This window comes from Mytilus galloprovincialis, chromosome 12, assembly GCF_965363235.1.
Source record: "Mytilus galloprovincialis chromosome 12, xbMytGall1.hap1.1, whole genome shotgun sequence".
In the NCBI taxonomy this organism is placed as follows: domain Eukaryota; kingdom Metazoa; phylum Mollusca; class Bivalvia; order Mytilida; family Mytilidae; genus Mytilus; species Mytilus galloprovincialis.
Window position 1 is genome coordinate 72,742,945 of NC_134849.1, and position 25,229 is coordinate 72,768,173.

The 25,229-nt window shown below is 32.6% G+C and overlaps 2 protein-coding genes across 2 annotated transcripts; both read left to right on the forward strand.

The window, feature by feature from the left end:
* The first annotated feature begins 105 nt into the window (after positions 1-105).
* LOC143053760 (uncharacterized) lies at positions 106-8,004 on the forward strand. The gene is made up of 5 exons (XM_076226538.1): positions 106-215; positions 863-1,014; positions 3,098-3,205; positions 3,529-3,605; positions 7,996-8,004. Exons 1-5 carry the CDS (start codon positions 181-183, stop codon positions 8,002-8,004), a joined length of 381 nt encoding a protein of 126 aa, XP_076082653.1. The 5' UTR covers positions 106-180.
* Positions 3,940-23,970, forward strand: LOC143054762 (uncharacterized). Its single transcript, XM_076227810.1, has 7 exons — positions 3,940-4,050; positions 8,635-9,067; positions 11,238-11,326; positions 11,665-11,801; positions 13,501-13,655; positions 15,337-15,576; positions 16,477-23,970. Exons 2-7 carry the CDS (start codon positions 8,723-8,725, stop codon positions 16,573-16,575), a joined length of 1,065 nt encoding a protein of 354 aa, XP_076083925.1. The 5' UTR covers positions 3,940-4,050; positions 8,635-8,722; the 3' UTR covers positions 16,576-23,970.
* The last annotated feature ends 1,259 nt before the right edge of the window (positions 23,971-25,229 follow it).

Consider the following 25,229-nt stretch of genomic DNA (forward strand, 5'->3'; position numbering starts at 1 on the left):
TTCAACTTCATCGAAAGCTACTTTGACCAAAAAATTTAACATAAAGTGGGACAGACGGACGTACCAACCAACGACCGGACAGAGAGAGAGCAACGTTTTCGTCGAAGTTAACGACTGCGCAGAAGAATAATTGTCAACGACGTCATTATCATTACCGCTGACAACGTCGAAGTTTCACTGATGTCGACAGGACGAATTCTTAGACTTCTAATCAGGTAAGTTATTTTAAGTGTTTAAATAAAAAAAAGTCGTAAGGTTTTTAAATTATTTTTTAAAGAAAAGTCATTGGACTAAATGTGTGTATTGCATGAAACACATGAGTTCGAAGATGAAAGACATTTTTCTGTTAAACTGTTCATGCTAAGAAAAGTTGAATAACAAATTTCTACCTACGGCCGCATTAGACAATTTTAGTGACTATAGTGAAAGACTTATTCAGTATCAAATTCCAACTGCAAAATGTGTAAATTCAGCATCCTTTCATAGAATAATTTTATATTTTTCTTGTTGGGAACTTTATATCTGGCTATACGGGATGCATGGGTTTTGCTCATTGTTGAAGACTAACGGGGATATTTTCGCCAATTAGATAATGTAAAATTGAGAATGGAAATGGGGAAAGTACCAAAGAGACAACAACCCGACCATAGAGCAGACAACAGCAGAAGGTCACCAACAGGTCTTCAATGCAACGAGAAATGTGACTTAGTCTTATTACTATTAGCAATTATACCACAACTCCTTATTAGTACCGTATACACATACATATGTATTTGTGACATTTACAAGCAACAGTCGCTTTTACTTTTGAGTGTATATAAATGGTAGAAATATTAATCGTTTATTCTATTTTCTTATATAGACAAACTATAAAAATGACAGATCAAGATAAAAGAGAGCAACATGCTTTGTATTTCTCCGATTCGATTCTAAGCGAAGCTGTTTTTGAGTGTTTACTTGAGGAGTGGGAAAAGATAGAGACTGACAAAGGGAAAGCTTTAAAGAAGGAACTGGGTATGTAAAAGTACGAGGTGGAGAATAAATAGAGAGACTCAAAGCAAAACTGAAAAACAAAACAGGATAAAAAAAAGTTAAATTAAAAACAACCACTATAGAAATTAACACAACCAAAACTTCTCTAATAATAGGTATTGTATATTTCTTCTCTTGTTGCAGGGGCTGATCTAGGATTTTGGAAAGGGGGGCGAGGTAAATTAGAAATTCGGCGAGCGAAGCGAGGCGAAGCGAGGCGAAATTTTTTAGGGACCTTTTTTAGGCTAAAAAAAATAAAATAAGTGTACAATGAACTTTTCACACGGTTCAAGAAGTTTGGCATGTAAACTTCATAGTTGCTGTAAAGTGTAAGGGTCGGACATTTTTTATGTCGTATTCTCCCCATTAAATGTCTATTATAAAATGATTGGATAGATCGAAAGCTATGTACTAATATATTTGATGTGGGAGTTGTCAGTAATACATGGACATGGAAAATTCTCGTTTGTTTAATTAGTATAACCTCACATTTTATGGTGGAAGAAGACTTCAAGTCTTCTGAAGGCCTATGGTGCCGACTTTAAAATCATTGAGCCTCCGTATGCCGCATTCGTTTCTGTGTATTACAATTTCATAACAACTTCTGATTACTGACACCGATTTTTACACATGATTAAGCATCTGAATCATTTAATTTGTAAATTAGGATTGAAAAACAATCACCATTAGCCAAGAAGGGAAGTGAGAGTTCCAAATTAACCAAAGTCTACGAATGAGTCTGAAAGGACAACGAATTTATGAATCATTTTGACTGTCGACAAATGGAGACATAATGGTCATACCCAGCAGGCAGGTTACAGTCGGGCCTTGAAAAAGTATTCAATACATCAGTTCGGCGAAACAAATATTCCGGTCAGATATGGGATTTACATGCAAACCCCGGCATAAAAAAATAACACCCGTTTATTATTCACCATGTTCATTTTATGCTAAATAGTTATGCTTGAATTTTTTGTTTCTAATAGCAAATCTTAATGCTGTTTACAATCAATATATATTCGACCAGAATTTTTGATTAAGACAAAAATCTGGGTAAGAATTTTTTCTCTCAAACCTCTCAGACTCCCCACTCAAATCAAATAGTCCATACCTTAGACTTTAAATATATCTAGAGCTTACTGACTGGGGATCATTATTCAGCTACATTGTATGTTATCAATAGGCTGGGCATTTGGACATGTTTTCGTAGATAAATAATATTGCTATGGAACTTTCACGAGAGTGTAATAGAGTATTACTTTCTGTTTGGTGAAATTATGAAATAAAAGTCAGTACGTTCTTGCTCAACCCTTTGTCGCTTTGGAGGTGCCATACTTGTCACCCTCAGCATAAGCAAGTGTTACTGTAATCTGAATTTCAAAATGACTGAGTGACGTTTTTCCGACGCACTGGTTAACTCCACCGTAGCGAATCACATGACTTTGACATAACCAATAATATATAACAGTAAATACGAGCAAAAACTATCTTTATAAAATTAATAAAGAATTGTCGCTTAAAAACAAAATAGACGGGAAATGGCAAATTTCACGAAGTCTAGTCTGATTTATCGTTTTTACAAATAAAAAAATAAATAAAAGTCCAATCAAAAAGGGGGCGTACGCCCTCTACGCCCCCTCTGTATCCGCCACTGTGTTGTTCATGTATTATAATCATCTAGCACGTATCCTTAAATTCATCTAGCACGTATCCTTAAATTCATCTAGCACGTATCCTTAAATTTATCTAGCACGTATCCTTTAATTCACCTAGCACGTATCGATCCTTAAATTCATCTAGCACGTATCCTTAAATTCATCTAGCACCTATCCTTAAATTCATCTAGATTTTGTACAGTTGGTAAAAAGTTAACATAATTTTCCATGGTTTATGTTATCATCCTATCAAGCAAAAACAAAGATGGCGCATATTGCGATGAATAAAAAATCTAATTAAAATTCTTTTCTTCTTTATTAATTTGACCAAGGTCATTGTTGTCCTTTAAAACCAATCTTGATGTTGATTGTTAATTGTGGATTTTTATATTTCTTTCTTTTTCCATTAGAAGACACAGATACTCCGAATAGCGAAAACGAAGAGAACAAAATGAGGATCTTACAAGAATGGAAAAATAGAGAGAATGATAGGATAGCAGAACAGCAGACAAAAACAGGTAACGGATTTAAAAAAAAATCTCAAATCCATCGTATGTTTTAAATATGCATGATATATTTGCCACTGTACGTAAGCACATAATAACTTATAACTTAATTATTCAAACTAACTTTTTACGATTTTACTGATCATGCCTTTGTTTTAATTGCATATGAAACATTTTTTTTTCAATACGATTAAATGTATTGTGGGCAATTGTATAAATCTGATTAACCTATTTAACTTGATTTTGTGTTTAAGTTTATATATATGTTCAAGATTCATTTCTAAAATTTTTACAACTCATTTTACCTACTTGTTATGAAAATTTTGATTTTGAAGGACTTGTTATAACTAAGATATACCAGCAAAAGATCGCTGAAAACCCATTGAAGCATGCGGAAGGATATGTGTATCAGGTAAGACCTACTTACATGCTAAATATTCGAACTTTGTAAGATTTTAAAAATTCCGCGATCAAAGAAAATTTTTCGTTTTTGTACCTTTTCGCATGGACTGGCTTGGCTATATATCAGCTGTATATAGTTGGTTTTGTTTACTTAATTTTTTGGTTGAAAATGCATTGCATAGAAAAAAAATGTTTTAATCTCAAATATAGACTTTTTTATAAACCCTTTAAATTCGCTTCAATTTTCAATTATTATTTAGCCTTTTCAGAGATATAAATTTTGAAAATGTCATTTTTACGCTACTTCCGCGTTTTAGACCGCCCTCACCGGTTAGTCACGTGATTAGAAAATGGATGCGCCCATAGGAACAACTTCCTGTTTCGTGGAACTAGCTACGATATATCTGTCTTAAATCTTAACTGGCCAACCAAACCATAGCCCAAATGATTAATTAGTAAGTAATGTCATGTTATGTTTTTCAAAACACGTAAAGTCGGTAAACACAGAATATCGGTGACTTTAATATCTTCATTATATATTTATGTGTTAAGAATCAGAATGTATTGTTTATTGTTGTCATTATGTCCCGTCAGGGGCCCTTAATTGGAAAATAAAGAACTTTGAACTTTGAACTTTATACAAATTACTTCGTTGTAAATACCAATCAACTGCAACTTCAAAACAATATATATTTAAGGTTCATCATAACAAACGGACAAATATGGCTGTATTTACATGCCAAAAATTACTCTGAGTACAGACTTACCTGTAAAGTTGGAAAAGTTTTAATGCCTAGCATCCACTAGATATAATAAAGTTAAATGCATTTTGTGTTTCAGAAAGATAAAATCTCTTTTGGATTTTGATGGGCATTTTTTTTTCTTCATGCAAAAGGTGTAAAAATTGACTAAGTTGTGGTACAACTATGAGATGCTCCCTCAGGTAAAAAACCGGTTTGTATTGTTTTCATTGTCCTTAATTGACTTGGACACCAGGTATCTTCACAACTATAGGTGAGTTAAAGAGTTTATCTGAGTCAGTCAGTGAGTGGACAGTATCAAAGTAATTCAGGTGTTTGTTCATTTTTGCACCTTCTGCAGAACGGAAAAAAAATGCCCATCAAAAACCAAGAAAGATTTTATCTTTCTTAAGCACAAAATGCATTTAACTTTTATATATCTAGTGGATGCTAGGCATTAAAACTTTCCAAACAGCACAGGTAAGTCTGTACACAGAGTAGTTTTTGAGGTGAAAATACGGCCATATTTGTCCATTTGTTATGATGAACCTTAAAGTAATATTCTATTCACAAAAAAAATTCAAAATCAAGAATTTGTATACACGAAAATAATATGAGGCAGCTGCAGGCATTACCTTATAGTCCAAATAATTATGACGTCTGGCAAGGCTATTTTGGTTTTTTTCTGGGACGCTTTCGTAAAATAGCCTTGCCAGACGTCATAATTATTTGGACTAGCATTACTTGTGAATGGGGACGAAGCCTGTATGAATTTTTTGTAACTTACATATTTGATTAAAAAAGACACGGAAATACCGTAACGTTTCCGATTTTCGTTCTGTTGTCTGGGATTAAGTTGTGATGTTATTTCTAAGTTATGACATCATATTCAATTTTAACAAAGAAACGCTTTCATCAGGTAATGTTTTTTTCATATAAATATGAGGCAGGCATTACCTGTGAATGGGGACGAGGTCAGTATGATTTTTTTTTTTTAATTCAAACATGTTAAAAAAAGAAACGTTTCTGATTTTGGTTCTGTTGTTAGGGATTTATTTGTGACATTATTTGAATCCGGGTCCGTTCGCGCCCATTCACGTTCGCACCCACTCATGTTCGCCCCCTTTCACTTTCGCACCCTCCATGTTCGCACCCAAAGTCCGTTCGCACCCTACATGTTCGCGCCCAATTTTAATTCTTTTTTTTGTAATCATGCAAGAGTATTCTTGTTGTCAATGTATTAAAATAAAGTGAGACCCCCCTTTTTTTTTGTTGAATAAATCTTAATCATGTTTTGGATAGTGTATTGTTAAAAAAAATTATGATCCTTTCTATAAATAAATTGGGATTCTGTCAACGTTTTATTTTTTGTTAAATAACTCTTAATTATGTTTTGGTTAGTGTATTGCTGTAACTTTGTTTCATTGACTTGTTTCAAAACAACTAAGTGAGATTCTGACTACGCTTTTTTTGTGTGTGTTGAATATATTTTATCATGTTTTGGTTATAATAGTGTATTGCTATATTTTATTGTTTAATTGTTTCAGATCAAAGTGACCAAGCTGTCAAAAACAATTATCTTTTGTGTTTTTCATTTAAAATCTTCAATGTTTTACTCATACCAAGCTATAAATACATTCAATATTTACACCAAAGCAATTTAAAACAACAATCATGATTTCTGTCCAATTATTCAACTGGAATTTGAATTAAAATTGGGCGCGAACGTGTAGAGTGTGAACGGACCTTGGGTGCGAATGTGCGAAGTGCGAACGTGTAGGGTGCGAAAGTGTATTGGGCGCGAACGGACCTGATACCACATTATTTAAGTTATGATGTCATATTCAATATAAACAAAGAAATGCTTTCATCAGGTTACGTTTTTTTATAACAATCAAATTTTAAAAATGAATTAGTATTGAGTTCCTTTCTTAGACTGATAAATATACATTTCAGTCTTCACGATGAAGTATTAAATCTACAGGCCCGGAGCTCAATTTTTAAATTTTTTTAGTTAGATTCTGTTGGCCTATAGATATGATTTTTACAGGCCCGAGAGCAATTCTACTAGCCTGGGCTGCCAGGGCTGCCACTCAGCGTGAAGACTGACATTTTATTCAAAGTCTCATGCAAACAAGACCGGAAACAGAAGTAGAATTCTGGGCCGATCCCGAAATTATAAAATGTGATAAAAAATTTTGAACGATTTTGAGTTCATTAGTACAATGAAAAATTCAGGAAATTTTCCTGATTTTTTTTTTTTTTTTTATTGAATTTTGTACTTCGTCCCCATATAAAACAAATATCAAAAATGAATTGGTATTGAGCTAAAATCCTATATTTTACTCTACTGATAAATATAATATATATTTTATTCAAAGTCTCATGCATACAACTTACAAGACCAAAAAATGGACGTAGATTTCTGCACAAATGCAGGGATTTAAAAAAAATCTGAAAAAAAAGTTAATGATTTTGAGTTCATTAGTACCTGGTACAGGTAGTATATTAAAAAATTCGGGAAATTTTCCCGTTTTTTTGTTGTTGATTTTTTTTGATTTTTTGGAACTTTGTCCCCATATAAATATTTTGATAATGATATATACATTTTGTACATCTTAAAAACATCAAATAATTCAACCTGTTTTCGATTAAAAAATATTAACTGTTAGTCTAACATATATATGACGGGCAAACTGGTAGGTTGCAAAGGTGTTTTCATTAGAGAACGGACCATAATTTATCATTTATTTAGTACAAATTACAGTGTATCATCTACCCTGTTACGCATAACTAAACCCTTAGGCAGTAACCATTTGATTTTTGAAAATCAAATGGTTGCTGCCATTTTATCATATACCATTGTATACCATGTATTGTACCACTTTTTGGAAATCGATTATTTGTGAAATTTGATGCATGACTTCCCAGTTGTTATCTGCTTGGAATTTCACCATGTTCATACCAGGATGATGATGTTGATCCTCTTTTTGCTGCCGGAGGGACACATGTCTCCATATATTTAATGTATGCAAAAACCTATTCATTTCTACATCTACATCTCTTTTAAATTTAACATTAAAAATTAAATTTATTTGGTAGTTTAATTATATATAATCTTCTCCGAGGCTTAAATAGATCTCAAATAACATCAAAGTTAGACATACATTATTATTATACCTCAAGTTAAAATGCCACATTCACCACTATTGACAATGTTTTCTCAGGGTAACAATCTGCTCTATCACCCTCTCAGTTATGTGTTATTTATATAATGTAGTTGCCATATTTCGCATGTTTCTTGACAAAATCTAACACAGTTAATCAGCGTCAGCAAGAGGGCTAAGTAGAAGTAATTTATGGGCGGACCGTTTAGTTTTGTGGGGGCTGGCAAATTAATGAAGTCTAAATATTTATTGCCTACATAAAGACGGACAGATTTTTTTATGTTCACTCAAGTCAAGGCCAGAATATTTACTGTTTTGCCACCCCTTAGAACAACTTTTCACCCCCTAACATATTATTCATCTTTTGTGATACAGAGTCAATTTTTTATAAGAATAGAGGCGTGTTTTAACAAATGGTGAAATTTCTGGCGAGCGTAGAGAGTGTCATTTGTTTTTTAAAAAGATTTATAAACAACATTTTATATTTATTCAGGTCAAATAATAGGAGGGGACATTCACTGTGTATGCCTCAAAACAACCACTGACAATACTTCCTTCCTGATTTTCTGTTGATATCTATTATCTTTGTAAATGATTAATTGGATTTAAGTATTTGGGGTCAGAATAGTTATTTTTATGTTTGATAAGACAAGATTATTTTTTCCACCTGAATGGGGGTCAGAATATTTATTTCTTTAATATGACTCCCACATCATAATCAAATGGTTGTCCTCTTATATATTACAAAGCTGATTCTGTTAAAATATATGATAAACATATCAATAAAATTGAGAATGGAAATGGGGAATGTGCCAAAGAGACAACAACCCGACCATAGAAAAAAACAACAGCAGAAGGTCACCAACAGGTCTTTAATGTAGCGAGAAATTCCCGCACCCGGCGGCGTCCTTCAGCTTTTGTAGTAAAATAGTAAAATCTGTATCCTATATATGCTGTATCACCACTCGACCAATATCACACAATGTCATGCGATACAGATTTTGCCATGTATTATTCTATATTTACAAACTTTTTCTGTGAAGTACATTACTTAAAATTTAAAAAAAAATGGTCTATTGCTCATGTTTATTGTAGTTTAGAATACAAGAAATTTCTTTTGTTAAATTTCCAGACTGTATTCAAGACAAAAATGAAATAGGCCAGGGAATACTAATGTATATTGTACATATATAGAGAGAGACCATGTCACAGAGGTCAGTATGCCACGATACCTCAGAAACTCCCGTTACAACAGAATTTTCCTGCTAATTGGAATAGGAGCTCTAATCTTCATATCATTTCAATTATTGTCATTCAAAGTATTAAACTCATCTGCTCAAAAGAGAGCACAGAATGCCATCAATGAGTTTGAGGATAATGACGATGACAACGTCGATGATGATAGTGATTTAGATGAACCATCACAATTCGACAAAAAGATGCAGAAAGAACAAAAAGCACCTGAACATTTGGACCCAGTTGTTGATGTACGAGGTGTTAGTCCAGAAGACATTGAACTCTATCATCCTGACAGTAACCAGATGTTTACTTGTCTACAGTCAAAGGTACGATTACCATGGTTTCTGTACTATTGATATTTTAAACATAAGCAACAGTGCATCTTAAGCTTCTCAAGGCTGGTTGGTTTCAATATACGTTTCTTAGCATATATATATACATGAATATGCAGGCGAATTGGTGTCAAGATATCTCAGTAGCATGGTATCGAATCCCAGCGAGGGAAGAACAAAAAATTTGTGAAAGCAAATTTACAGCTCTAACATTGTTGGGTTGATGTTTAGACGAGTTGTATATACATGAATATGTACATGTACATGATGTATGTCTGAACTTGTAATTATTATTGTAGTGTATCATTGTATGCATTAAACCAGGGATATCGTTACCATAAATTACTTAAAACCTTTACTAAATTTTTCCATAGATATTTATAAGTTTGGTTGTACCTGTAGAAAACTTATTTCAAACGGGATTCAACATCCTCATTTTTACGGAAATGTTGTTAACCGTGCCTGGAAATTTAGAAATGATCCATGTAAACGTGTCGCTCCTTTAAATAAACTTATTCTAAAAGGTTACCTACAAAATGTATATTCAACACTGTAATAAGATCATTGAATATTGTTTTTATTGGTATAAATATTACTAGTATGTTATATGTATACATATACATATTCATGGATCTACAATCTGTTGATACCTGTAACTTGGCATTGCACAAGGTCATGTTTTTCTCTGGCTGTTTATGACATCTTTAGACTAAATCCATTGGATGTTGGATGTGTACAGATTGATAGTTTAGTCTTAGATGCATGATTTTTTTATTAATTGTTAGTGGCTTTGAACTAGCTGTCAGATAACTGCGAGTACTCTCAGATCTGTTCATTGCGTCTTTTTGTGTCGGGATATATAAGTACCCGGCCACGTCCACTTGTATTTTTGTCCATCTGATGAGTTAAGCCTTTTTTCAACTGATTTTTATAGTTCGTTCTTATGTTGTACTGTTATACCACTGTCCCAGGTTAGGGGGAGGGTTGGGATCTAGCTAACATGTTTAACCCAGCCACATTATTTATGTATGTGCCTGTCCCAAGTCAGGAGCCTGTAATTCAGTAGTTGTCGTTTGTTTAAATGTGTTACAATTTTGTTTTTCGTTAATTTTTTTATATAAATAAGGCCGTTAGTTTTCTCGTTTGAATTGTTTTACATTGTCTTATGGGGGCCTATTATAGCTGACTATGCGGTATGAGCTTTGCTCAAAGTTGAAGGCTGTACGGTGACCTATAGTTGTTAATGTTTGTGTCATTTTGGTCTTTTGTGGATAGTTGTCTCATTGACAATCATACCACATCTTCTTTTTTATATGTTTTTTTTTGTACATGAACCAAACTGTTGAAGGATTAATGTTTACACAAGCAATGATAAGTGTACGTATTCAATTAAAATTTACTCATTTGGGCGATTTTGGATAAATCACTCTGACTCTGGACTCTCTCATTCAATATTGGATTAACCTGAATAGGTATACATAACATGGTAATAAGGGGACAAAGTTCCCAATAACTAGAAAAATCAGTAAAAAAAAATTTTTTAAAAAAATCAGAAAAATTTTCCCGAAATTTTCATTGTACGAATGAACTCTAAATCGTTCAATTTTTTTGATGTCATGTTTTGAATTCGTGCATCTGCGCAGAAATCTACAATGAACTTCCTTTTTCCAGTCTTATTTGTATGAAACTTTGAGTAAAATATATATTTATCAGTCTAGTATAAAATAGGAAGGAACGCAATACCAATTTCATTTTTAATAATTCCTTGATATGAAAAAACGTTACCTGATGATAGTGTTTCTTTGTTAACATTGCATATGACGTCATAACTTAAATTACGTCACAACTAAAATCCCTAACAACAGAACCAAAATCGGAAACGTTACGGTATTTCCGTCAAAAAAATATTTAAGTTACAAAAAGATATTTCATACAGACTTCGTTCCCATTTACAGGTAATGCCTGCCGCATATTAATTCAGATTCTTGTCAACCCAAATCACTAGAAATCACTTTTTCAAACATTGTCAAAGTCAAACCTTATCAGATCAAGTTTTTGTACATGTTTATTTATTTCTAAATAAAACATTGTTTATACTTCATGTACTTAGTCATTTTACTTCATTTTAAATTGCAATGATAATGAATATACTTTTTATTTTCAGAAAAAAATTCCTTTCAGTGAAGTAAATGATGACTATTGTGACTGTGATGACAACACAGACGAACCAGGAACATCAGCCTGTGATGGAAAGTAAGACACTCATATATATGTACATATAAACATCTTCTTGACAAATGCTCAGGCTTATTTGCAAAACTATAATTTTAACAATTTTTTTTTTAATACTAGTTAGATTTGTGAAAATCAGTGTGATTACATGCTTTTTTTTAACACAAAAAAAGAACACTCATACATGTACATGAGGAAAATGTAATTTAATTTCGGATAAACATATACAAAGTACAGAATGTAATGGAAAAAAAGAACTCATGAACAAAATGTAATTATTGGAGAAAAAACGTTACACTGACTCATACATACATTAACATGTAAAAAACGTCAGTGGTTTGATATACATTATATTGTAGGTTTTACTGCAAAAAACAGATCCCTCACCAGGCACTAATAGTGTTGCCAAGTAACAGAGTGAATGATGGGATATGTGATTGTTGTGATGGAAGTGATGAATGGAAGAAAAGTCCACCTCCAAATGGTGTAATACCTGGTATGTATAGCATTGTTTGATGAAAGTAGACATGTAGGGGGGGGGGGGGGGGGGGGGTTGACACCTCAAACATGTTTATCCCGTCACATTCTCTATCATGTCTATGTGATGGTCTCAAGTCAAGAGCCTGTATTTCAGTGGTTTTTGTTAGTTTATGTCTGTTTTTATACGACCACAAAACCTTTTTTGCATCATAAAATTGAGAATGGAAATGGGGAAAGTGTCAAAGAGACCACAACCCGACTATAGAAAAAACAACAGCAGAAGGTCACGAACAGGTCTTCAATGTAGCGAGAAATTCCCGCACCCAGAGGTGTCCTTCAGCTGGCCCCTAAACAAATATATACTAGTTCAGTGATAATGAGCGCCATACTAATTTCAAAATTGTACACAAGAAACTAAAATTAAAATAATACAAGACTTAACAAAGGCCAGAGGCTCCTGACTTGGGACAGACGCAAAAATGCGGCAGGGTTTAACATGTTTATGAGATCTCAACCCTCCCCCTATACCTCTAGCCAATGTAGAAAAGTAAACGCATAACAATACGCACATTAAAATTCAGTTCAAGAGAAGTCCGAGTGATGTCAGAAGATGTAACCAAAGAAAATAAACAAAATGACAATAATACATAAATAACAACAGACTACTAGCACTAAGCAGTTAACTGTCATGCCAGCTCCAGACTTTTATTAAACTGATTGAAAGATTATGTGATTTTATCATATGAATATCAGACACAATCCTCCCCGTGAGGGGTTTAGTATCATACCATCATAACATATATGAGAAGAACATAACCCGTGTCATGCCAATGTCATACAATGCTATGACGAAGTCCTCTGTGTTGTCTGAATACACATTTGGTTTCAAGGGAAGACAAGGCTGGGATTGAGTTTGAGAGTAATGACTCTTGAGGGTGGGTTAAAAAAAAAAATGATCCATTTTTTATCATAATCTTTTGGGTTTTTTTTCCTCAAAGTTTTCCATTTTTCCATTGATTATTTCTGATTTATGTTTAAAAGCAAGAAATACTGATATGGCAGGAGTTACACACCAAACAGGATGTGTAAATTATTATATAAAGTTTAGTGCAGTATTGCACAATTGCAAGAAATCTTCAATTGCACACTATTGTTATTTGTATTTGACAATGGTAAATTCAGAATTGGTGAAAATCGTATTATACTTATTCGATAAACCTACACGTTAATGTACATGTATAACTAGCTTAAATGTTATTAATGTTGTTAAAATTTTTTATTTCTGTATAAATAATTAAATGTTTCATTTTGATTACTGTAAATTCAGAAATTATTGCGATGTTTTTATTATTGCGAAAAATGCTACAGGGTTATAATCGCAATAATTTAAAAAGCATTTTGAAGTATTGTACATAAATCAAACAGGATTTTTTTTCATGTCACAAAAAGTAAAAATCGCATTACAGTCTAAAATGACAAAATTGCAATAATAAATGCACGCAATAATTTCTGAATTTACAGTATGTAGAATATATGAGGGTCTGGATTGGGGGGGGGGGGGGGGGGTTCTATTATTCTGTAAACATTTAATTTTCACCCCTTTTTTCTCTAATCTTCATTTTTTTGGCCCCTTATTTTCTAATCTTCATTTTTTAAGGGCATTATTCTTTAATCATTTAACCCCATCCAAACCCTCATATATTTTCTATTTTCAGCTAACAGAGCAAAGTTATCAGTAAAATATGCTCCATGTGAAGACTTATGTGATAAGTTGATCCAAACAAATAAAGAAGATGAGAAAATACAGAAGATGGGAAAACGTCTACAATTACCTTATATCAAAGCTGCCAAACATCTACCTCACAAAAATGTAAGCACTAGTTAGTCCTTTAGGCAGTGTTCTCCCCAGATATTTCAATTAACATCCTTGTAAGGGAGCTTCCATTTGATTTTTATTGGGGGAAGGCTAGGATGAAATTTGAAAAAAATAGACAGGACAGGAGTTTTGAGTAAAAAAAAAAGGCAGGATGAAGCACATGCAAAAAAAGAGTCAGGACGACAATTTAGGTAAAAAAAAGTCAGGATAAACTTAAAAAAAAAAAAAAAAAAAAAAGGCAGGACCAAACAGAGTGAAAAATAAAAAGGCAGGACAGAGATTACAGCTAAAAAAAATGCAGGACAAAATTTTTCATCCTAGGCAAACCCCCCCCCCCCCCCCCACCCCCTCCCCATAAAAATCAAATGGTAGCTCCCTAATCAAGGAAATTTAAATACCATTTTGTTTATTAAAATTATCGTATCACATCAATAACATAATTTACTGGGGATTCATGTATTTTCGTAGGTATTACATTTTTATGGATATTTGATTTCGTGGTTTTGCGAATATCTGCATACAAAACCAATAAAAAATTTGTATTTCCTGGAATATTTAAATTCGTGGTGAACCTGTTACCACAAAACCCATGGAAATTGGTATCCAACGAATAATAATGAATTCACAGTATAGGATAACCAAATTAGACAGCATCCTGTTAAGAAATATAGCATCACGTTAATTACCACGATGCTAAAAGGAGAACACATTAATTACAAGACTTTAAGAAAGGAGTAGGTCCAGTAAGACCCCTTTTTGGCCCCAAATATAGCATTTTTACAAAATTGTTAAAATGTAAACTTTTAGTTATTTATTGGACAGAAGAATGATTCTGCTACATAAATATGGGCTGTTTTTGACAATACAAAGCACATATATCGGGTAGTAGCACCATTAAGTCATGCTAAATTACTGAAATCTCCACAATTCTAGCATTTTAGTTAAATTTTAGACGGTTTCTGTGTAAAACAAAAGTGGCCACATTCGTGTTCATCCTTAATATTGAAGTGTAAGTTTTTTATGGTGATAATACGCAACATATATAAAGGTTGTGGATGAACACGGATGCGGCCACTTTCAATTTTGACAAAAATCATCTGAAAAGTTACATTTTTCGGCACATTTGGTAGATTTTTCATATTTGAGCTTGAATCGGATTGAATCGGACTAAATCAGTTAAAATCTTTCACATAAACTAATTGAATCAAATAAAATAGACACTTAGTGTTTAAAAAGTGGTCAAAATATTTCGTCAGATGAACCTGAAATTTGAGGCCAAAATTGGTCCTTACCGGACCTACTCCTTTGCATTCTCTGAAATTCGTGAAATATATAGTGACCCACAAAAACCATCAAAATTAGTATCTGCTTATTTAAACTCAATACATGGTATTCAAAACAAATGTTCTACTCCCACCTCCCCCCTAAAAAAATCCACCCAAAATACAACAAGAGAAAAAGAAAAGAAGAAATTATCCCGATGTTACAAAGCTGTTGGAAGTAATTCAAAGTAAATCAATCAATTATTTGAAATATGTGGCTATCTTAGATATTTAAAGTGCTGTTTTCACACTAATCATCTATTTATATTTTTTTTATAATGAAAATTCATGCTATTTTATCCTTGAATATTGGGCATGATTACCATGGTAACCGCTACATTCATATATTTCAGGATTATGGACCAGACGGCATATTCTATAAACTCAGTCTTACATGCTTTAATTATAAAACCAAAGAGTATGAATACCAAGTTTGTCCTTTCCAAAAAATTACTCAGGACCACTTTCCAGGGACGGCTTTTAGCCTGGGTAAAGTATCTACATGGTCCAGTAGAAAAAATGGCCGATATTTGTTACGTATGGAAGGTGGAGACACTCATCTCTGTCCTGATGGAATTGGAAGAATGTCTGTGGTAAGTTGAATATCGCAGGATTTAAAAAGGGGGCACCTGGAGCCCCCAAATCTTGGCAAGGTTTGGGGTGGGACATGTAAAAAGATTATTCATTAACCATATATGTAGCTCCATTAAAGGCAACCTCCCCCTACCCCATTATTCATTAACCATATATGTAGCTCCATTAAAGGCAACCTCCCCTACCCCATTATTCATTAACCATATATGTAGCTCCATTAAAGGCAACCTCCCCCTACCCCTAAATATGCCTCTGATTTGTGTTGGCTCATTAGTGTCTTAAGTGATCTACCCTATGTCTAACTCAGAGTATCAAGACGAAAAAGTAAAGGTTGTTTGTTCTCACTATGAAAATAAGAAGATGTGGTATGATTGGCATTGAGACAGCTACACATATCCTCCAAAAGTTCAAAGTACAAAAATGTAAACAAGTATAAATAATGAAGATGTTGTATGACTGCCAATGAGACAACTCTCCACAAGAGACCAAAATGACACACAAATTAACAACTATAGTTCACCGTACAGCCTTCCACAATGAGAAAAGCCCATACCGCAATCAGCATTAAAAGGCTCTGAAACAAGAATTGGTTATTGCAATGTTTGTTGTTATAGAAATTTACATATAAAACAAACATATATCATGGCACCTATATCTACTTCAGTTATATTTCTAATACCCTATCACGTCATTATAATTATTCAATTTAGTAATGACTTCTACTAGCATAACAATACATATAATGTGTATAGCTTAGGTATTTTAGTGTTTAAAAGTTAGCAATTCAAAATTTATCTTGAATATAGAAACAACTGGTTTTTTTACACATGTATAATCTTTTTATAATCATCTTATTTTTAAAACTTTTTTTACACATGATTTATTGTTTTGTATTTTAGATAACCTTTCTCTGTGGATTGAACGATCGTGTTATCAGTTTACAAGAAGATGAAAAATGTGTCTATGGCATCAAGTTCTCAACACCAGCTGCATGCTGAGAATAATATTGTGCACTCCTGTGCAAACAGATAATGTTATATATGTTTTACCAACCATATTGATCTCGGCCTGCACTGTCAGGTGGCATTGAAACATTACAGTACATGGCTTAATCATTATGCAAAGAGTTTGCGGGAAAATTCTATATAATTTTACAACAGTATTGATCTCGGTCTGCAGTCTCATGTGGCATAAACGAATTACATAACATGGCATTGTCCGACACTGCAAAGAGGTTTCATTAAAATATTATATGAAAGGGCCACTTCATGGTTAGTTCAGCCATATTGAATAGGGGGCAGATTTTTTTGAAAATGTAGAAATAGTATGGGAAATCCTATGCATGTTTTTATACGACCGCAAAATTTGAAAAATTTTTCGTCGTATATTGCTATCACGTTGGCGTCGTCGTCTGCGTCGTCGTCCGAATACTTTTAGTTTTCGCACTCTAACTTTAGTAAAAGTGAATGGAAATCTATGAAATTTTAACACAAGGTTTATGACCACAAAAGGAAGGTTGGTATTGATTTTGGGAGTTTTGGTCCCAACATTTTAGGAATTAGGGGCCAAAAAGGGTCCAAATAAGCATTTTCTTGGTTTTCGCACTATAACTTTAGTTTAAGTTAATAGAAATCTATGAAATTTTGACACAAGGTTTATGACCACAAACGAACGGTTGGAATTGATTTTGGGAGTTTTGGTTTCAACAGTTTAGGAATTAGGGGCCAAAAAAGGGCCCAAATAAGCATTATTCTTGGTTTTCGCACAATAACTTTAGTTTAAGTAAATAGAAATCAATGAAATTTAAACACAATGTTAATGACTACAACAGGAAGGTTGGTATTGATTTTGGGAGTTTAGGTCCCAACAGTTTAGGAATTAGGGGCCAAAAAGGGACCCAAATAAGCATTTTTCTTGGTTTTCGCACCATAACGTTAGTATAAGTAAATAGAAATCTATGAAATTTAAACACAAGGTTTATGACCATAAAAGGAAGGTTGGTATTGATTTTGGGAGTTTTGGTCCCAACAGAATAAGGGGCCCAAAGGGTCCAAAATTAAACTTTGTTTGATTTCATCAAAATTGAATAATTGGGGTTCTTTGATATGCCGAATCTAACTGTCATGACTGTGTATGTAGATTCTTAACTTTTGGTCCCGTTTTCAAATTGGTCTACATTAAGGTCCAAAGGGTCCAAAATTAAACTTAGTTTGATTTTGACAAAAAATGAATCAGTTAGGTTCTTTGATATGCTGAATCTAAAAATGTACTTAGATTCTTGATTATTGGCCCAGTTTTCAAGTTGGTCCAAATCGGGTTCCAAAATTAAACTTTGTTTGATTTCATCAAAAATTGAATAAATGGGGTTCTTTGATATACCAAATCTAACTGTGTATGTAGATTCTTCATTTTTGGTCCTGTTTTCAAATTGGTCTACACTAAAGTCCAAAGGGTCCAAAATTAAACTTAGTCTGATTTTAACAAAAATTGAAATCTTGGGGTTCTTTGATATGCTGAATCCAAAAATGTACTTAGATTTTTGATTATGGGCCCAGTTTTCAAGTTGGTCCAAATCAGGATCTAAAATTATTATATTAAGTATTGTGCAATAGCAAGTCTTTTCAATTGCACAGTATTGCGCAATGGCAAGAAATATCTAATTGCACAATATTGTGAAATAGCAAATTTTTTTTTAATTAGAGTTATCTTTCTTTGTCCAGAATAGTAAGCAAGAAATATCTAATTGCAAAATAGTGTGCAATAGCAAGATTTTTTTTAATTGGAGTTATCTTTCTTTGTCCAGAATCAACTTAAATCTTTGTTATATACAATATACAATGTATATTCACTTTTTACTACCAACTGATAAATTAAAATAATCTTTACCATTCAGTGATAACAAGCAGTTTTTTTACATCTTAATATTTTATGATGTATTTAAATGAGTAGTTATTGTTGCAAACTCCATTAGAAATTTTAATTGAGATTAGTTTTGGAATAAGGGAAAGGGGGATGAGATTAAAAAAATTGGGTTCAATTTTTCTCATTTGAAATTTCATAAATAAAAAAGAAAATTTCTTCAAACATTTTTTTGAGAGGATTAATATTCAACAGCATAGTGAATTGCTCTAAGAGAAAACAAAAATTTTAAGTTCATTAGAACACATTCATTCTGTGTCAGAAACCTATGCTGTGTCAACTATTTAATCACAATCCAAATTTAGAGCTGAATCCAGCTTGAATGTTGTGTCCATACTTGCCCCAACCGTTCAGGGTTCAACCTCTGGGGTCGTATAAAGCTACGCCCTGCGGAGCATCTGGTTAACAAATGCACCATTATGAAAATCTGCCCCCTATCCAATATGGCAGAACTAACTGTGAAGGGGCCCATTGAAAGCACTATGATGGGATTTTGCTTTAAAAGCAACCAAGTAGAGATCATTCATAACATTATGCAAATATGCTTAAATTGAATATTTAGAATATGAAAGTGATTTGTTGTTGTTCTGATATTTTGAAACCAATTTGTTTTATACTTACTTACTTATTTTTCACATTAAGCTAATTCTAGCTGACATTTTGATAATTTATTATTGCCCTATTAAGCTTATTCATTGACTACTTATAGAATTTATTGCCCTTAAATGACTATTTTCTTTTACTAATTTAGAGATTTTGTATATAAATTCTAATTTTCGACAGTTGAGTGATTTAGACTATTTTGTGTGTATGTGTTATAGTAAAAGTATTTGTGCTTGAGGGAGCAGAAGACAACCTTCCAAACTGAAGACCAAGTCTTTATATTTTTATATTTGTTTTATTATTTGTGTGTTTGGATGATTACAAAGAAATAATATTAAAATTGAATACATTACATTTATTTATTTACATGTATTGTTAAGAATGTTAAGGAATTTGTATTTTTTGGTATAAGACAGAGAGTACTTGAACAAACTTCATTTAGAGAAACAGGAACTAGAATGCATTAACTAAAAGATTTTTTTTGATAAACATTCCATCATTTTCATATGCAAAACCCACAACCAATGTCTTTCATTTTAAATGTTGCATTAAAAACTGGGTTTGTCCTGAATAAAAGTTATTACACAGTAGTCAAAGTTGTTGACCCTCTGTCTTAAGGAAAAGAGGCCACTATTTGTCTTTTTGGTTGTGATTTATCTGTGATTAAATTTTCATGCATTCATTTTAAATATTGTTTATAACAATTTAAATATAGGAATATTGCTATAAATAGATTATAATTATTTGTTTTTCAGGAAGCTTATTTTAACTTGTACATTCAGACATGCAATATAATTGTATATTTAATGGTGTTTTTGGTGCACAGTATTATTCATATTTCATTATTCTTTCAATTTTTATACGACCGCAAAAATTGAAAATTTTTTTGTCGTATATTGGTATCACGTTGGCGTCGTAATTGTCATCCGAAGACCTTTGGTTTTTGCAATCTAACTTTAGTAAAGTAAATAGAAATCTATGAAATTTAAACACAAGGTTTATAACCATAAAAGGAAGGTTGGGATTGATTTTGGGTGTTTTGGTCCCAACAGTTTCTTCTATTAAAGCAAAATTTTGTATACCAACATAATTATTGTAATGGTTAAAAAAAAATATAAAACAAATAAAACGTTGCTTTTTGTAGTTTATTCCTATTGAGATTGGGGAGAGCAACTGCAGTTTTTATTCTTTCTGTAAAGTTATGTTTTTAGAATCTTTCTCCGATTTTAGTGGGTAATTACTCATCAAATGAGGTGCTCCTGAATTGGATAGAAGTTTCTTTTTGTAGTTTACTTTTTATTTATGAAATTTACAAATATATTAAAATGTGGGATCTGGAAACAAACTTCACACAGCTTACATCAATCAAATTTGATTTTATAAGTACATAATACATGTATCCCTGTGATGAGAGTTGTAACTGGGAACTTTGTAAATGGAAAATTAAAACTGAAAAATTTTTTCAGTCCTCTCTTTCTTGAGCAAAAATTAAAAAATCTTGAGAGTACTGTCACAAAAAAATTGAGAATAGTCCTAGCCTGCCGTTCGGTGGTACATAATGAAAATTCTAAAATATATTGTAGAAGTTGTTAAATTCAATTGAGTTTTTATACGACCGCAAAAATTGAAAATTTTTTGGTTGTATATTGGTATGATGTTGGCGTTGTCGTCTGTGTTGTCGTCATCTGAATACTTTTAGTTTTCGCACTCTAACTTTAGTAAAAGTGAATAGAAATCTATGAAATTTTAACACAAGGTTTATGACTACAAAAGGAAGGTTGGGATTGATTTTGGGAGTTTTGGTCCCAATATTTTAGGAATTAGGGGCCAAAAAGGGCCCAAATAAGCATTTTCTTGGTTTTCGCACTATAACTTTAGTTTAGGTAAATAGAAATCTATGAAATTTTAACACAAGGTTTATGACCACAAAAGGAAGGTTGGGATTGATTTTGGGATGTTTGGTTCCTACAGTTTAGGAATTAGGGGCCAAAAAAGGGCCCAAATAAGCATTATTCTTGGTTTTCGCACAATAACTTTAGTATAAGTAAATAGAAATCAATGAAATGTAAACACAAGGTTTATGACCACAAAAGGAAGGTTGGGATTGACTTTGGGAGTTGAGGTCCCAACAGTTTAGGAATTAGGGGCCAAAAAGGGGCCCAAATAAGCATTATTCTTGGTTTTCGCACCATAACTTTAGTATAAGTAAATAGAAATCTATGAAATTTAAACACAAGGTTTATGACCATAAAAGGAAGGTTGGGTTTGATTTTGGGAGTTTTGGTCCCAACAGTTTAGGAATAAGGGGCCAAAAGGGTCCAAAATTGAACTTTGTTTGATTTCATCAAAAATTGAATAATTGGGGTTCTTTGATATGCCAAATCTAACTGTGTATGTAGATTCTTAACTTTTGGTCCCGTTTTCAAATTGGTCTACATTAAGGTCCAAAGGGTCCAAAATTAAACTTGGTTTAATTTTAACAAAAATTGAATCCTTGGGGTTCTTTGATATGCTGAATGTAAAAATGTACTTAGATTTTTGATTATTGGTCCAGTTTTCAAGTTGGTCCAAATCGGGGTCCAAAATTTAACTTTGTTTGATTTCATCAAAAATTGAATAATTGGGGTTCTTTGATATGCCAATTCTAACTGTGTATGTAGATTCTTAATTTTTGGTCCCGTTTTCAAATTGGTCTACATTAACGTCCAAAGGGTCAAAAATTAAACTAAGTTTGATTTTAACAAAAAATGAATTCCTGGACTTTTTTGATATGCTGAATCTAAACATGTACTTAGATTTTTGATTATGGACCCAGTTTTCAAGTTGGTTCAAATCAGGATCCAAAATTATTATATTAAGTATTGTGCAATAGCAAGAAATTTTCAATTGCACAGTATTCAGCAATAGCAAGAAATCTTCAATTGCACAGTATTGTGCAGTAGCAAGAAATTTTCAATTGCACAGTATTGCGCAGTAGCAAGAAATCTTCAATTGCACAGTTTTGTGCAATAGCAAATATTTTCAATTGCACAGTATTGCGCAATAGCAAGAAATATCTAATTGCACAATATTGTGCAATAGCAAGAAATTTTCAATTGGAGTTATCTTTCTTTGTTCAGAATAGTAGTTGAATCAACTTAAATCATTGTTTTATACAATATACAATGTATATTCACTTTTACTACCAACGGATAAATTAAAACAATCTTTACCATTCAGTGATAACAAGCACTTTATTTTACATTTTAATATTTTATGATGTATTTAAGAGTAGTTATTGTTGCAAACTCTATTAGAAATTTGAATTGATATCAGTTTTGGAAAAAGGGAAAGGTGGATGTGAAAAAAAAATGGAGGGGGTTAAATTTTTCTCATTTCAGATTTCATAAATAAAAAGGAAATTTCTTCAAACATTTTTTTGAGAGGATTAATATTCAACAGCATAGTGAATTGCTGAAAGGCAAAAAAAAAAAATTTTAAGTTCATTAGACCACATTCATTCTGTGTCAGAAACTTATGCTGTGTCCACTATTTAATTTTAGATTTAAATAAGTTTGAAGAAGAAATCTTTAATTGATTTGTAAAATCTTGACATTTGTTTTGTGTAAAAAAACCCATATAATGTCAAAAATTTGATCACAATCCAAATTCAGAGCTGTATCACGCTTGAATGTTTTGTCGATACTTGCCCCAACTGTTCAGGGTTCGACCTCTGCGGTCGTATAAAGCTGCGCCCTGTGGAGCACCTGGTTTTAATAGATAATTAACTCCCAACTTTAATCAAATGTTTTGATTTAAAAGTTGCAGATCTAATTGGTCAAAATTGTCTCTATGATGAATTCTTGACTTAGGAAATAAAATAACAATAAACAACAATTAGTTTCATAATTGTCAACCTTTTGTTCTAGCTGTTCTTTTGCTCATTCTTGTATGTAGACTATCAAAAGATACCCCCCAAAAAATAGAAACAATGGCTGTCTTTTCCCTCAGAGCTCTTTAAAGGTCCAAAATTATTATATTAAGTATTGTGCAATAGCAAGAAATTTTCAATTGCACAGTATTCCGCAATAGCAAGAAATCTTCAATTGCACAGTATTGTGCAATAGGAAGAAATTTTCAATTGCACAATATTGTGCAATAGCAAGAAATCTTCAATTGCACAGTATTGCGCAATAGCAAGAAATATCTAATTGCACAATATTGCGGAAGAGCAAGAAATTTTCAATTGCACAGTTTTGCACAATAGCAAGAAATATTCAATTGCACAGTATTGTTCTGTTTTCAAATTGGTCTACATTAAGGTCCAAAGGATCAAAAATTAAACTTTGTTTGATTTCAACAAAAATCGAATATTTGGGGTTCTTCAATATGCTGAATCTAACCATGTATTTAGATTTTTAATATTTGGGCCCCGTAATCAAATTGATCCACATTTAGGTCTAAAGGGTCTAAAATTGAACATTATTTGATTTCATTAAAAATTGAATTCTTCTTGGTTCTGTTGATATGCTGAATCTAACCATGTATTTAGATTTTGGATATTGGACCATAATAGGTAAATGTCCAATTTAAAATTTTAAAGTTTTTTTAAGTTTAAGTTCTTAGACCACATTCATTTTGTGTCAGAAACCTATGTTGTGTCAGCTATTTAATCACAATCCAAATTCAGAGCTGTATCAAGCTTAAATGTTGTGTCCATACTTGCACCAACTGTTCAGGGTTGACCTCTGCAGTCGTATAAAGCTGTGCCCTGCGGAACATCTGGTTTTGTTATCATTTAGAGAAAAACTGAAGGTACATGTATTTCCTTTTGAAAATAGTATTTGTGATTATTTAAGTTGTAATAAACTGGAATAAAGATATTAAATTTGTTTAAATATTTTTAGAATAGAATTTTTAGAAATATAGTAAAATGAGGTTTGAGATACTTTTGGAATAAGAAGAAAGCTTATTTTACTTTTACCTATTTTAAGACTGTTTAAGTTATCTATCCCAAATTCATGTATTTGGTTTTCATGTTATATTGGTTATTCTCATCGGATTTTGTCTAATGCTTAGTCCGTTGCTATGTGTGTTACATTTTAATGTTATGTCGTTGTTCTCCTCTTATACATATTTAATGCGTTTCCCTCAGTTTTAGTTTGTTTCCCTGATTTTTGTCGAGCCTGCAACTTTTGTTGCAGAAAGCTCGACATAGGGATAGTGATCCAGCGGCGGCGGCAGCGGTGTTAGCTCACTTCTTAAAAGCTATATATTTTAGAAGGTGGAAGACCTGGATGCTTCATATTTTGTATATAGATGTCTCATGTTACGAAGTTTCCGTCAGTCACATGTCCATTGTCCTTGACCTCATTTTCATGGTTCAGTGACCACTTGAAAAAAAAGTTCAGATTTTTTGTAATGTTAAATTCTCTCTTACTGTAAGTAATAGGATAACTATATTTAGTATGTGCGTACCTTGCAAGGTCCTCATGCCCGACAAACAGTTTTCACTTGACCTCGACCTCATTTCATGGATCAGTGAACAAGGTTAAGTTTTGGTGGTCAAGTCCATATCTCCGATACTATAAGCAATAGGTCTAGTATATTAGGTGTATGGAAGGACTGTAATGTGTACATGTCCAACTGGCAGGTGTCATCTGACCTTGACCTCATTTTCATGGTTCAGTGGTTATAGTTAAGTTTTTGTGTTTTGGTCTGTTTTTCTCATACTTTATGCAATAGGTTTACTGTATTTGTTGTATGGAATGATTGTAAGGTGTACATGTCTAGCGGGCAGATGTCATTTGACCTTGACCTCATTTTCATGGTTCAGTTGTTATAGTTAAGTTTTTTGTGTTTTGGTCTGTTTTTCTCATACTTTATGCAATAGGTTTACTATATTTGTTGTATGGAATGATTGTAAGGTGTACATGTCTAGCGGGCAGATATCATGTGACCTTGACCTCATTTTCATGGTTCAGTGGTCAAAGTTAAGTTTTTCAGTTTTGGTCTTTTTATCTAATACTATATGTCATATATAGGTCAACTATATTTGGTTTATGGAAATATTTTATGATCTATATGTCAGTCGTGCAGGTTTTATTTGACCTTGACCTGGTTTTCAGGGTTCATTGCTCAGTGTTAAGTT